Raw genomic sequence first — 14,938 nt, 5'->3', positions numbered from 1 at the left:
AGAAACAAGGTTAAGTCTTATAAGCCACCAAAAGTGGAAAAGAATAGAGCCAATAAACCTAAAGACTTATCTAAGTTTAAGTGTTTCTTTTGCAACAAGAAAGGGCACTTCAAGGTTAATTGCAAAGAGTGGAAGGATTACTTAGCCACTAGGGGCAAAGCTATAGAACTCTTTATTATAGAAATTTTTATGTGTTATCAATTACATTTGTCCATGGCCATGTATCATCCATCAAGGTTAGAGAGCTTCTCCCTTCAATTTTTGTTAAATTTTTCACTCTCCCTAAACTGTTGCCAATTTAAGCATCAAAGGGTTCCTCAAAGTACAAACTCTAATGCCTCTAACCTATTTTCTCCTTTTACGAAAGAATTGAAACATTAACACAATCTATTGTCACAAACTGACCTTAAGATTGACATGTCCAAGGTATAATGCATAAGGAAGTCGAATATTAAATATTTCATTCATTTTGCAGTGTATTTATCAATGACTAATTGGCAGATATGATATGATCTTTGCAAATATTGGTTCTTATACCATTATGGAAAATTTATACCCACTAACAAGTATTGGGTGCGATGGTAAAGTATTGCACTTCCAATGGGAGAACACAAATTCGAACCTTGAAGATAGAATTGTTGATAAGAACAACCACGAATCTTTAACATAGACAAAAAAACATATATGAAAGATACAACTTTATCTTGTTATGTAAAATCTAGTATAATGCTAATGATATTGGAAAAAAGCAAAAGAGAAAAGGGTTTCATTAATCTTAAAGTAATGTGAACAAAATAAATTTATAAGATTAAATTTTAAAAAGTTAGGTTTTATCCCAAACCAAAAGCAAAAGCAAGAGCAAAAGTAGTAGTAAAAAAATATATATGGATATGCGCTAGTCATTTTTATTAAAAGTTTTACTTTAAGACTCTTTTCTTTCAACCATGCTTAAATTTATTATTTTATTCTTCCTAATTCCTATGGTTTACAGTTACAACCATAATATCAAACATTTAAATATTTTAATATAACTAAACATGAATTATTTGTAAAATTATTTATACATGAAATATTTTAAAATTTTAAATATAACTATAAGCGATATTTAAATAATTTAATATAATAATATATGAATTTTTAATTAATTTAAATTTTAAATATTTTTAAATAGTTAATATAATTAACAATTCGATAATTTCACTTCAAAAACGACTAGTCATATACTAAAATACTAAAATCTTAATTATTATTTTTGAGTAGAAAAGCTCTTTTAATTACAATTTGGTATTTCTTTTTCGATGAAAAGTACCTTTAGTATTTTTTGGGATTGTAATGTTTTGATTACCGAACGTCAAATAGTTACAATATGATCACTAACGTTGTCTATTTGTTACATTTTAGTCGCTGAACCATTAACTATCTTTAATGGTTTAACGTCAAGCTGATGTGGCATACGATATGATCACTAGCATTATCAATTTATTACATCTTAATCATTGAGCCATTAATTGTCATTAAAAGATGTAATGGAAAGCTAATGTCACATTTTATATCATTATTTCATATGAAAGTTTTAGTATAGATTGCACAACTTCCATCTATTTGTGCAATTTACCCTAAAATTTATTCTAACTTGACACAAACTTCTCATCCAACCAGAAAAAGCTTAGGAACTTGATACACATGCTTCCCTAAGGCAAGAAAAGCACCAAGTTTTTATCTTTAAATAGCTAAGCCCTTGAGGATTAGGGTAAATCAAAGCATAAGCACAAGAGTGAAAAAGGCCATCGAGAGAGATACTTCGTTTGTGAAAATGACATTGCCAAGGTTCATCGTTCTCAAAGCCCCCGATGCTGAAAACTACCTCCGCTACAAACCCCGCAATGGCACCTACAAGGGCTACGCCGAGTTCACCGCAACGACGGTTGTGAGCGCAAATGCGAAATTCGAAGTGGAGTTCGCTAAAAATGGGCTGGTGCACATAAGGAGCTGCACCAAAAACAAATATTTGAAACGAACTCACACCGGAGGACCAAATGAGGGGTATTGGATAACTATAACCGCCGATCAACCGGAAGAAGACCAATCCAAGGAGTCTTGCACATTGTTCGAGCCTATCTTGGAAGACTCTTTACATGGAAATTATCGATTTGTCCATGTTCAATCTGGACATTATTTATGCTTATGGCCATTGGCTACATCGGAACTCCATCGTGGCGTGTTGGCAAACCACAATCGTGTTGCAGATAATCAGAATGATATCTTCAAAGTTATTGATTGGGAGTCGTTAGTGATTCTGCCTCGGTACGTTGCTTTCAAAGGAAACAATAATAAGTTCCTTCGTCTTACTGAAGTTGGGGATCAACCGTCATTAGAATTCTCGGGTAAGGATGTTGGTGGTGACTCTGTGACAATGAAGGTTGTCCATAGGAAGAATGGTGACATCCGGATCAAGACGGTTTCTTCCGATAGGGTCTGGAGGAGTAGCCCGAATCGTGTTTTGCTGGATTCTGATGAAACTAAAGGTGACGATCAGAACACTCATTTTCGTGCCTTCAAAGTCGACAGCAAGACCATAGCTCTGCGCAACGTCGGTAACCGTTTGTTCTGCAACTGCAAGCGCGACATAAACAGGGAAACGACCGATATCCTTGCTGCAACCGACCCTTCGATTACTAAAGAAACCTACCTACGTGTTCTAGAACCTGTATTGTCAAGGACGATTTATAATTTCCGATACAACACAAAAAATGCTAGGATCTATAAAGAAAAGGTCCTTGTTGTGGCCCAGAATTCCGCCACTAACCGTACCACTCAAGCCAGCACACTCGATGTGAAACTTTCCTATAGTATGACCAATACCAGTACTTGGCTAGCTCATTTTACACTAGGTCTTGAAACCAAAGCCACCTTCCAAGTCGGGGTTCCATTCATCGGTGAAACGGGTGTCGAAATATCTCTCGAATACGAAACAGGAATCGAGTGGGGAAAGACCAAGACGATGACCACCGACATGACAGTTACGCACCAAGTTCGTGTGCCGCCCATGACTAAGGTGACGGTGTATCTAAAAATGACCAATGGCACGTGCGATGTTCCCTTCGTGTTCACTCAAAAAGACACTCTTCATAATGGGACCTTCGTTACAACTGATGTCCTAGGTAACAGTTTCACGGGTACTAATTATTACAACATCCAATATGATAGCAAAGAAGAACCCCTCACCTCATGAACCCCCCACCTCTGAACCCCTCACCTCTGGAAATTCTTATTTTGTGAAATAATTTAAAATAAAAATTAAAAAAATATTTTTATTATATTTATTTTAAAGTTTTAATATGTTAGAGTATGTAGATGTGATTAGGCAAGTGCAAGCTGTTAGTCTGTTATCAAGACTGGTATTTCGTTATAGGTTGTTAGCAGAAGTTAGCCTATGTCTCTCATGTATATAAACCTCATCTTTGTAGTGATACAAACGGATTAGTAATATAAAATACTATTTCAATTAAATTCTCTTTTATTTCTCTTAGTTTTTCATTTAATAGAACTACTAACATAATATAAACTATCATTCGCACTTTTTTTTTTTAGTTTTAGTTTTTTATTTTAGAAATTATGAAGCAATATTTTATTTTTCTTTAAAATTTTCATTTCAAATTACATCATATAACATTTTACATGACATTTAATGATTAAGTTAATGGTTTCAATAATAGAAGGATACCGTCAATAGTTTGAGATATAATTATAGAGTTTTGAAGTTTGAGGATTAATTTAGAATGAAAATCATAATCGGAGGATTTCTAGTACAATTAATTCTAATTCTTAAAGGATTTTGTGTTTTTGCTATGTTTTGATGGTTTTCTTAATTTGCAATTTTGGTCCTACGTAATTAGAGTTTATCATGGGTCACGTCAGGCTAGTGCAAAAAAATCAAACCCCTTTTTTATGCTTAGGTCCAACCTGGCTCGAAAATGAGTTTAAAATTTTATTCAAGCCCAGCCCGGATAAAAAATGCTAAACTCAAGTTCGGCCCACATTAATTTTTTAGATTATTTTTATATAAAAATAAATTTTAAAAATATAATAAATCAAATAGACCAAAAACATTAAAATAAATATTTTCCAGAAATTGAAAATACAGATAAAAATCTTTATACTTAAATAACATTAACATAGTTGTAACTTAACAAACAAATACCTCTAGAATAATATCAAAATTAACAATACAACAAGAGTTATATAATATCCAAATAATAACAATAAAATAATGGCAATATAACAGTGAAATTTTCTCAAAACAACATAATTGTAACAAAAAAACAACATAATAGCAATAAACAACAGCAAACATCAACAGAATTTCTTTTGTCAAATTTGGGTTAGGCCTGGCCAAAAAAGTCTTGCTTGAGGCCCTGCTGATTTTCTAATTGTCCAAGCCATTTTTCGGGCTTATATTTTTGCCTAATTCTTTTTACTTTTTAGATAGACCTTCAAGCTTGAACGGATAACTCGATCCATGATTAGGTTTATACGTCATAGGTATAAGATTCTTTCGCCGCTTAATTAATCTTTTTTTGACTTAAAATTAAAACAATCTTATTTGCTTGCTGTAAGAACCTTGACCCTTTAAATGGTATAATATTCTTTTAAGCCTTAACCCTTTATTTAATGAAAGAATTACATTTTTGGTCCATCCCAAATATTAATAAGTCAATTAGTTGTTTTAACACAATTTTTAGATTTAACTCCAATCTTTTTTAATTATAAGATTAAAATAAAAAAAATTAAAACCCAAAGGGAATTAATTGAAATTTTACAAAATTTAAGTACAGGGCCCTGCTACCCCTAATTCACCTCTGGTTGGAGAGAAACATGCATTAAGCTATCAAATATAAATGTTAGTACCAACAGCTTTAAACAAACAAGTGATTAAGAGGTAAAAGAATCAAACTTTAGGTAAAATGTTAATATAAAAACTCATTTTATTTAAACTTAATTAGAAAGTAGATAAATATTAGTATAAAATTTATTATTTATTATTTTTAAATGATAATATAAAGTGTTGAGGCAGTTTTGAGAGTAGTTACCTCCATTGTTACAACTATGTTGGTAATTGCTCAGGTTTCATAACTTATTTTATTTGTTGGCATGACCAAAATGTTTTAACTATTTTAGTGCATCTTTTTGAAGATTTTGTGCAGCCAATCTCATTATTATAATTGGAGATGAGATTGGGTCAAGCAAGATTAATTTTTAAGGATTGTAAGATGATCTACTTATCGTATATATTGAAATACGCAATCTAAGAATATATTAGCTAATTTTATGAAGGTTTATTTCAATACTTTGTATCCTTATATTATGGGTATTTGATTTGATGAGATTAGTATAGATAGGATAAATGGTTACTTTGTGTACTTAGGTTCGTACTCTAAATATGGAAGGACTGTTCAACCTTGAAATAAGTAATTGTGTAGGAGCTGTTATGAGAGCAATTACAACTACACTTGACACTACTCAGAAATTATAACTTGTCTTATTTGGAGTTGACAATAATTTTAATCAAATCAATTGGGCCATGACTTAGATGATTTTTTGAACTTGTGTTAACCCATACTTAAAGATCCATTTTATGGAGCAATAAATCTAGAACAACCTAATTTTTAATGGCACCAAAAAGACAGTTTTAAAATCTCATTTTTGTAAATTAAGTCTTAATATTTACAAGACTAATATAGAAATATATTAAAGTTTTGTCTAGTAATTTTTCCAAATTGATAGCTAACTAGGGTATAAAGACTAAATTATAAAAATTTAATCGTTGTAAATTTTTAATTGACCAAAAACTTAGAGACTAAAATTTAAATTAGTCAAAAGTTCAAAATGATAATTAAACCATTTTGAGTAAGTGTTAGTGGAACTGGATGATATGTGTATTATTAAAATGATTATTAATTAATTAAAGTTAAATAAATAAATTAAAACATCAACATGTTATAAAAACCAATTTTGGTGGAAGGAAAGAGAAAATTATCTTCATCTTCCGCCTACAACCCGTCCACCTCCACAGAAGAGAAAAACAAAAGCTTCCAAAAGGTTATCAATTTTCGACCATTAGGTATTGTAATTAAATATTTTTTTTATAATTTTTATGTTTTTAAAGTCACGGGAGCTTTATTTAGCTAACACATGTATCAATTTGTAAAACTGTTAAAGTTTTAAAAGTTGTCATTGTTAATTTCTTAAAGAAATTGGTGTTAAATTGATAGATTTTAAGCTTAAATTGTAAAAATGATTAGAGTATAAAATTTAATTGATAGTTTTGAGCATAAGAACTACAGTGAATAATTTTTAAAATTTTATAAAACTAATAATTTTGAACATAAGGACTAAAGTGAATAATTTATGTTCCCTATTGTCGAATCACTCTCTTTTTTCTTATTAGTAACTATGTCATGAACTCTTTATTATGAAAATAAATTAATAAAAAATAAATTGGCGTCAAGTATTTATGTGAGTTTGTTTGAGATTTGGGTTTTAATGTTATTGCATAAGTAAAATAAAAAAAAAAGTTATTACATAATCTGAACTTGAACCATAAAACAGATATAAAAGATACAAAAAAATATATCCGCAGTTATTACGAAATAGCATAAGCTTACTATAACAACCCGAATTTTAGTGATATTAGAAAATGCAGTTTTAGTATCCTGTTTCCGTAAATCGAGTCCATAGATTAGAAAATGAATTAAGTACTTAAATTGCAATTAACCTGAGGTCTAAAACAAGAATTAGACCATTTAAAAAATGTGATAGTGCAGGGTTGGATTAGCCATGTCATTAGCTTAATTAAATTAAGATTTAATTAATTTAAAACATGTTTAATTAAAACTAATTAATTAGGTGATACGCCTTCAAAAAAAGGGGCCGAAAGTGTTGGAGCCTGTTTTTTACTTCCCTATTGCCCCAAGAAAGTAGGTGATAGAGCCTGTTTTTGACCTCCACTTGGATTAATTATTTGCCAAATTAATGAGGTATGTGTCTTAATTTCACCAGATTAAACATTAAAACACTATTTTATAGTAGATGTGTCATGTGAGTCATATTTTAATGTTAAATAATAATTTTATTTTTTAAAGAAAAAAAAAAGACTAGGCTGGTGGCATGACTTCTATTATGTTTTTCTTTTCTGCAAAAAGTTTCTCCCACTTTCGATATTCTATTCATATAAAAATAACGATAATAAGATATTAAAGTCATTTTTATTAAAATAAATTTATTATTTTATTCTTCCTAATTCCTATGGTTTCCAACTGTATTATAATATCAAACATTTAAATAATTTAACATGAAATAATCAGGCACCAAAAAGAAATGAGGTCGAGTAGCTCGATGCTATAACGATTCATTATCTCTTGTTATTCAGCTAATCCTTGTACTAACTAAGGTGAAGTTGGCAATGGAGATATAAGATAGTTCCATGGACCCAACCGATCACCCGAATCATCTCAGATCATTCAATTAACTCAGAAATGTCTCTGACTCAATCTAGTGTTGTATCTTCCCCACACAATTTTATAACCCATTTCAAGAGTTGCAAAGTAGCATCCAAAACCAAACCACAAAATTCGAAAGAAACACTATGAGAATATGTAAGACAATTCCACATAATGACCTTAGAAAGTCAAGTACTCTAAACATTAAACTCTATAACATTTAAAACCACTTTGCTATAAATTTCACTCTTCCTAAACCAATACCAATTTAAGCATAGGAGGTTCCTCAAATTACGAACTCTAATGCCTCTAACCCATTTTCTCATTTTGTAAAACAATTAAAACATTAATACGATTTATCGTCACAAACCAACTTTTAACATGGACATATTCAAGGTATAATGCATAAGGAAATTGAATATTAAATATTTCGTTCATTTTGAAGTGTATTTACCAATAACTAATTGACGAATATGATATGATTTTTACAAATATTGGCTGTTTGTGCCATTATGATTTTTATCCTAAAGCAAAAGCAACACGTCATTGACTGATGAAAGACCCCCCTTTATTTATCATGATGATTACTTATAATATTAATATTCAACGTTAAAATAAATTGAAATTATGTCTATTTTAATTGTAATTACTTCAATAATAAATATAATATATTATAGTTCAAATTCGGTAATTAAGTCGAGTATAAGGTGTTACACCTACATAACTATTCATAATAAATAAATTATATAATTATTGTATAGTATGTGTCATTAAAGTCATACTTTAATACTAAATAATAATTTTATTTTTCAAATAATAATAATAATAATAATAAGACTAGGCTCGTGGCGTAACTTTTCTGCAAAAGATTCTCCCACTTTCGATATTCTATTCATATAATAATAATAACAGTAATAGGAAATTAATTCAAAATTGGCGAATATGCAGTAGTCATTTTTATTAAAAGTTCACTTTAAGACTCCTTTTTCCAACAATGTTTAAATTTATTACTTTATTCTTCCTAATTCCTATGGTTTCCAATTGTACTATAATATCAAACATTTAAATAATTTAATATAATTAAACATAAAGTATTTTACAATTTTAAATATAATGCTACGTGATATTTAAATATTTATTATATGAATTTTAAATAATTTTTCAATAATTAATATAATTAACAATTTTGATATTTTTACTTTAAAATTGACTAGTCATATACTAAAAATACTTAAATCCTAATTATTATTTTTAAGTAGAAAATCACTTTTAATTACAATTTGGTATTTTTTTCGATGGAAAGTACTTTTAGTATCTTTTAGGATTGTAATGTTTTAATTACGAACGTCAAATAGTTACAATATGATCACTAATATTGTCAGTTTGTTATATTTTAGTTGCTGAGTCATTAATTATTTTTAAGATGTGGCATACGAGATGATCACTAGCATTATTAATTTATTACATTTTAGTCATTGAACCATTAATTACCATAAAGATGTAATGGAAAATTAATGTGACATTTTATATCATTATTTCACATGAAAATTTTAGTATAGATTACACAACTTCTATACGTGCAATTTACCCTAAAATTTATTCAACTTGACACAAACTTCTCATCCAACCAGAAAAAGCTTAGGAACTTGATACACATGCTTCCCTAAGGCAAGAAAAGCACCAAGTTTTTATCTTTAAATAGCAAAGCCCTTGAGGTTCAGGGTAAATCAAAGCATAAGCACAAGAGTGAAAAAGGCCATCGAGAGAGATACTTCTTTTGTGAAAATGACATTGCCAAGGTTCATCGTTCTCAAAGCCCCCGATGCTGAAAAGTACCTCCGCTACAGACCCGGCAATGGCATCTACAAGGGCTACGCCACGTTCACCGAAAAGATGGCTGTGAGCGCAGATGCGAAATTCGAAGTGGAGTTCGCTAAAAATGGGCTGGTGCACATAAGGAGCTGCACCAAAAACAAATATTTGAAACGAACTCATAACCCTTCCATCACCAGAAGAGAAGATGAGGAGTACTGGATTACTATAACCGCCGATAAGCCGGAAGAAGACACAAAAAAGGAGTCATGCACATTGTTCAAGCCTATCTTGGAAGACTCTTTACATGGAAATTATCGATTTGTCCATGTTCAATCTGGACACTATTTATGCTTATGGCCATTGGCTACAGGGTATCTCAACCGTGGCGTGTTGGCAAACCCCAATCGTGCTGCAGATAATCAGAATGATATCTTCGAAGTTATTGATTGGGAGTCGTTGGTGATTCTGCCTAAGTTCGTTGCTTTCAAAGGAAAAAATAATATGTTCCTTGGTCTTACTGAAGCTGGGGAACAGCGTTTAAAATTCTCGTGCGGGGATGTTGGTGATCACCATGTGACAATGGAGGTTTTCTATAGGAACAATGGTGACATCCGGATCAAGCCGGTTTCTTCCGATAGGTTCTGGAGGAGTAGCCCGAATCGTATTCGGGTGGATTCTGATGAAAACAAATGTAAGGATAAGGACACTCATTTTCGTGCCTTCAAAGTCGACGGTAAGACCATAGCTCTCCGCAACGTCGGCAACGAAAAGTTCTGCGACTTGAAGGAAACGTCCGGTGACCTTGCTGCAACCGTCCCTTCGATTACTAAAGAAACCTACCTATGTGTTCTAGAGCCTGTGTTGTCCAGGACAATTTATAACCTCCGATACGACACAGAAAATGCTCGGGTCTATAATGAAAAGGTCCTTGTTGTGGCCCAGAATTCCGCCACTAACCGTACCACCCAAGCCAAGACACTCGATGTGAAACTTTCCTATAGTGAGACCAATACCAGTACTTGGCTAGCTCATTTTACACTAGGTCTTGAAACCAAAGCCACCTTCCAAGTCGGGGTTCCATTCATCGGTGAAACAGGTGTCGAAATATCTTCCAAATACGAAACAGGAATCAAGTGGGGAAAGACCAAGACGATGACCACCGACAAGGAAGTTACGCACCAAGTTAGTGTGCCGCCCATGACTAAGGTGACGGTGTATCTTAAGATGACCTATGGCACGTGCGACGTTCCCTTCGTGTTCACTCAAAAAGACACTCTTTATAATGGGACCTTCGTTGTAACAGATGTCCTAGGTAACACTTTCACTGGTACTAATTATTACAACATCCAATGTGATAGCAAAGAAGAACCCCTCACCTCTGGAAATCGGAACATCAACGTATTTTGTGAAATATGTAAAATAAAAATTTAAAAAATTATTGTAAAAATTTTCATTTTAAAGTTTTAATATAAACTATCATTCCCGCTCATTTTTTTAGTTTTATTTTTTATTTTAGAAATTATGCAGCAACATTTTACTTTTTTTTAATTTTCATTTCAAATTATATTACATAACATTTTACATGATATTTAATGATTAAGTTACTGGTTTCAATAATAGAAGGATACTGCCAATAGTTTGGGGATATAATTATAGAATTTTGAAAGTTTGAGGATTAATTTAGAATGAAAATCATAATTGGAGGATTTCTAGTACAATTAATTCTAATTCTTAAAGGATTTTGTGTTTTTGCTATGTTTTGATGTTTTTTTAATTTTCAATTTTGGTCCTACGTAATTAGAGTTTATCATGGGTCAAGTCGGGCTAGTGCAAAAAAGTCAATCCCGTTTTTTGGGCTTAGGTCCAACCCGGCTCAAAAATGAGTTTAAAATTTTATCTAAACCTAGCCCGAATAAAAAATGCTAAACTCAGTTTCGACCAAAGATTAATTTTTTAGATTATTTTATATAAAAATAAATTTAAAAAATATAATAAAACAAATAGACTAAAATATTAAAATAAATATTTTCTAACAAATTAAAAATATAGATAAAAATATTTATACTTAAATAACACTAATATAGTTGCAACTTAACGAAAAAATACTTCTAAAATAATAGCAAAATTAATAATAAAATAAGAGTTATATAATATTCAAACTATAATAAAAAAATAGTAGCAATAAACAAAAAAACAACATATAGCAATAAACAACAACAAACAGCAGCAGAATTTTTTTTGTCAAATTTGGGCCAAGTTCAGACAAAAAAAGTATTGCCTAAGACTCGGCCTGTTTTCCAAACAAACTTTACTTTTTTGTCCAAACCTATTTTTTAAACTTACATTTTTGCCTTCGGACAGACCTTCGAGCTTGAACGAGTGACCCGACCCGACTTATGATCAAGTCCATACATAATAGGTATAAAAATCTTTCCCCACTTAATTAATATTTTATTACTAATCTTTTTTCGACTTAAATTAAAACATTATTATTTACTTGCTATGAGAACCTTAAATGGTATAATACTGTTTTAAGCCTTAACCCTTTATTTAATGAAAGAATTACATTTTGGTCCATCCCAAATATTAATAAGTGAATTAAATTAATAAGTTGTTTTAACACAATTTTAGATTTAACCCCAATTTTTTAATTATAAGATTAAAATAAAACTTTTAAAACCCAAGGGGAATTAATTGAAATTTTACAAAATTTAAGTACAGGGCCCTGCTACCCCTAATTCACCTCTGGTTGGAGAGAAACTTGCATTAAGCTATCAAATATAAATGTCAGTACCAACAGCTTAAAGAAACAAGTGATTAAGAGGTAAAACAATCAAACATTTTAATTCAAACAATCAAACTCTAGGTAAGATGTTAGTATAAAAACTTATTTTATTTAAACTTAATTAGAAAGTAAATAAATATTAATATAAAAATAATACTTATTATTTTTAAATGATAATACAAAGTGTTAAGGTAAAAACAAATTCGAACCTTGAAGATGGAATTATTAGTAAGGGCAACCACAAATCTTTAACATAGACCAAAAGACATATATATATATATATGAAAGATACAAAAAATATATCCTTAATGATTAAGAGATAGAATAGGCTTACACAACTTTACCTCATTATGTAAACTCTAGTATAACGCTAATGATAATGAGAAAAGTAAAAGGAGCTTTCTCCTCTTGGTTCATCAAATGTTTTGATCTATATTAGTGCTTGAACTTGATAAATTTTTTCAATTTTAATATATGCGATGATGTGATATTCTTAGTTGCGTTATGTTATCACCTACTTTTTTTTATAAAAATTATTATTTTTTAAAGTGACAGCATGATACAATATAAATATTACATTTTCACATTAATCTAAATTGGAATGAAAAAGATTCCAAAAGGATGTGTAGAAAAGAAATTTAAAAAAATTACCTTTTATCCAAAAGCAAAAGCAAAAGCAATGGAATGAGGCGTCATTGATCGATGGTGGAACACACGTATCCAGCTTTGGATTTTGTTCTTTCTTATGGTCCCTAGAAATTAGGTGATGAGCCTTTTTTATTTTTTTTTCCTTCCACTTGGATTAATTATTTGCCACACTAACGGGGTATATGTGTTTTAATTTCACAAGATTAAAAATTATCATTTTTTTGTAAAACACTGTTATAAAATTTTAAAAATAGACATGATGATGTTTTAATTTCACTTACAAAATTAAAATAATTTCGTTAATATCTATGCTATATAAATCTCAATTTAATTATTAAATTATTTTTATTTTAATAAAATATAAATAATAAATTAAGGTTATTTTATCTTTTTATACAAAAATTGAAAAAATATATATATTTATAATAAGATTTGAATTCAAGACATCAAATGTATAATATCTCAATTTTATCATTTCAATCAAAATAATATTTATTTTTATATCAATTCATAATAAATTAAATTATTGTTATGAAATAATCAAAAGAAAGAACAAACTACAGAGAAAATATTAATACAAGTTTTGATTCATCTATTTATAGACCTTCTAATGTAATACCATCCCTTAAATTACAAAGAAAAAATAGAGGTTTAATTATAATATAAAACACTACCATAATAAAGTAATATTTATAACAATTACATAATTATTACACTAATATAATACATGTGTGTCATAATTTAATATTAAATAGTATTTTCCTATTTTAAAGAAAAAAAAAGACTACGCTCGTGGCATAACTTTTATGTTTTTCTTTTTGGGATAAATATTAAAACTACATATGAACTATGATTTAATGTGAAATTATATACACGAACTTTGTTTTTGTTCAATTTTATAAATAAAATTTTGATTTGATCCCATTCTTGTAAATTATTAGCACAATTATTAATATAACATCATTTTATATTTATATATTGCATACATAAATAATTATATTTATCTAATATTAAAATAAATTAATGTATTTATTTCTTCAAATATATATGATTAAATCAAAATTAAAATTTTAAATATGCAATTGAGTTACAATTAAAATTTCACATATATAATTACATCAAATTAAATTTCATATATAATATTATACATATAATTTTCAAATTTATCCTTTTCATTTTCTGCAAAAGATTCTCACAAATTTTAATTTGATGTTTCTGATTATTTTAATTGTACGTCTCCTCCCACTTTCAATATTCTATTAGTATAATAATGATGAATTAAATTTTTATAAGTAATTTAACCAAAATTATGTTTAATTAGAATTTAGAGACTAAACTATAAGGTCCAATCATTATAAATTAGAAAATAAATTAAGTACTTAAATTACAATTAATCTGAGGTCTAAAACAACAATTAGACCATTTAAAAAATGTGATAGTAGACGGTTGGATTAGCCATGTCATTAGCTTAATTAAATTAAGATTTAATTAATTTAAAACACGTTTAATTAAAACTAATTAATTAGGTGATAGAGCCTGTTTTTTACTTCCCTATGGCCCCAAGAAATTAGGTGATAGAGCCTGCTTTTGACTTCCACTTGGATTAATTATTTGCCAAATAAATTACATAATTATTGCACTAATATAGTATGTGTGTCATGTTAGTCATATTCTAATATTAAATAATAATTTTATTTTTTAAATAATAAAAAAAAAAGACTAGGCTTGTGGCATGACTTTTCTGCAAATAGATTTCTCCCACTTTCGACATTCTATTCATATAATAATAATAACAGTATAGTCAATTTTTATTAAAAAGTTCACTTTTAAGACCAACAATGTTTAAATTTATTATTTTATTCTTCCTAATTCCTATGGTTTCCAATTGTATTATAATATGAAACATTTAAATAATTTAATATAATTAAACATAAAGTATTTTACAATGTTAAATATAATGCTACGTGATATTTAAATAATTAATATATGAATTTTAATTAATTTTTAAATAGTTAATATAAATAACAAATTTGATATTTTTACTTCAAAATCGATTGAGTCATATATTAAAATATTTAAATCCTAATAATTCTAATTTTGATTACTATTTCATAGTAATTGATTTTTAGTGGAGGAATGATATAGTAGTTACTATGAGATAAAATAAAATTATATTGGGAGAATGGATTAT

At 29.0% G+C, this 14,938-nt stretch overlaps 2 protein-coding genes across 2 annotated transcripts; both read left to right on the top strand.

Moving 5' to 3' along the window:
* The first annotated feature begins 1,813 nt into the window (after window positions 1-1,813).
* On the top strand, window positions 1,814-3,232 carry LOC108475101 (uncharacterized). Its single transcript, XM_017777098.1, has one exon. It carries the CDS (start codon window positions 1,814-1,816, stop codon window positions 3,230-3,232), a length of 1,419 nt encoding a protein of 472 aa, XP_017632587.1.
* Window positions 3,233-9,284: 6,052 nt separating this feature from the next.
* LOC108475100 (uncharacterized) lies at window positions 9,285-10,745 on the top strand. The gene has a single exon (XM_017777097.1). It carries the CDS (start codon window positions 9,285-9,287, stop codon window positions 10,743-10,745), a length of 1,461 nt encoding a protein of 486 aa, XP_017632586.1.
* Window positions 10,746-14,938: the final 4,193 nt, after the last annotated feature.

The sequence above is a fragment of the Gossypium arboreum genome, chromosome 3 (assembly GCF_025698485.1).
Source record: "Gossypium arboreum isolate Shixiya-1 chromosome 3, ASM2569848v2, whole genome shotgun sequence".
NCBI classification, from domain to species: Eukaryota; Viridiplantae; Streptophyta; class Magnoliopsida; order Malvales; family Malvaceae; genus Gossypium; species Gossypium arboreum.
The sequence above is the reverse complement of the archived record's forward strand: the minus strand, read 5'-3'. Positions and strand labels throughout refer to the sequence as shown.

Bases quoted from the DNA above. Each gene is read 5' to 3' on its own strand.
- LOC108475100 (XM_017777097.1), top strand. From the start codon at position 9,285: ATGACATTGCCAAGGTTCATCGTTCTCAAAGCCCCCGATGCTGAAAAG.
- LOC108475101 (XM_017777098.1), top strand. From the start codon at position 1,814: ATGACATTGCCAAGGTTCATCGTTCTCAAAGCCCCCGATGCTGAAAAC.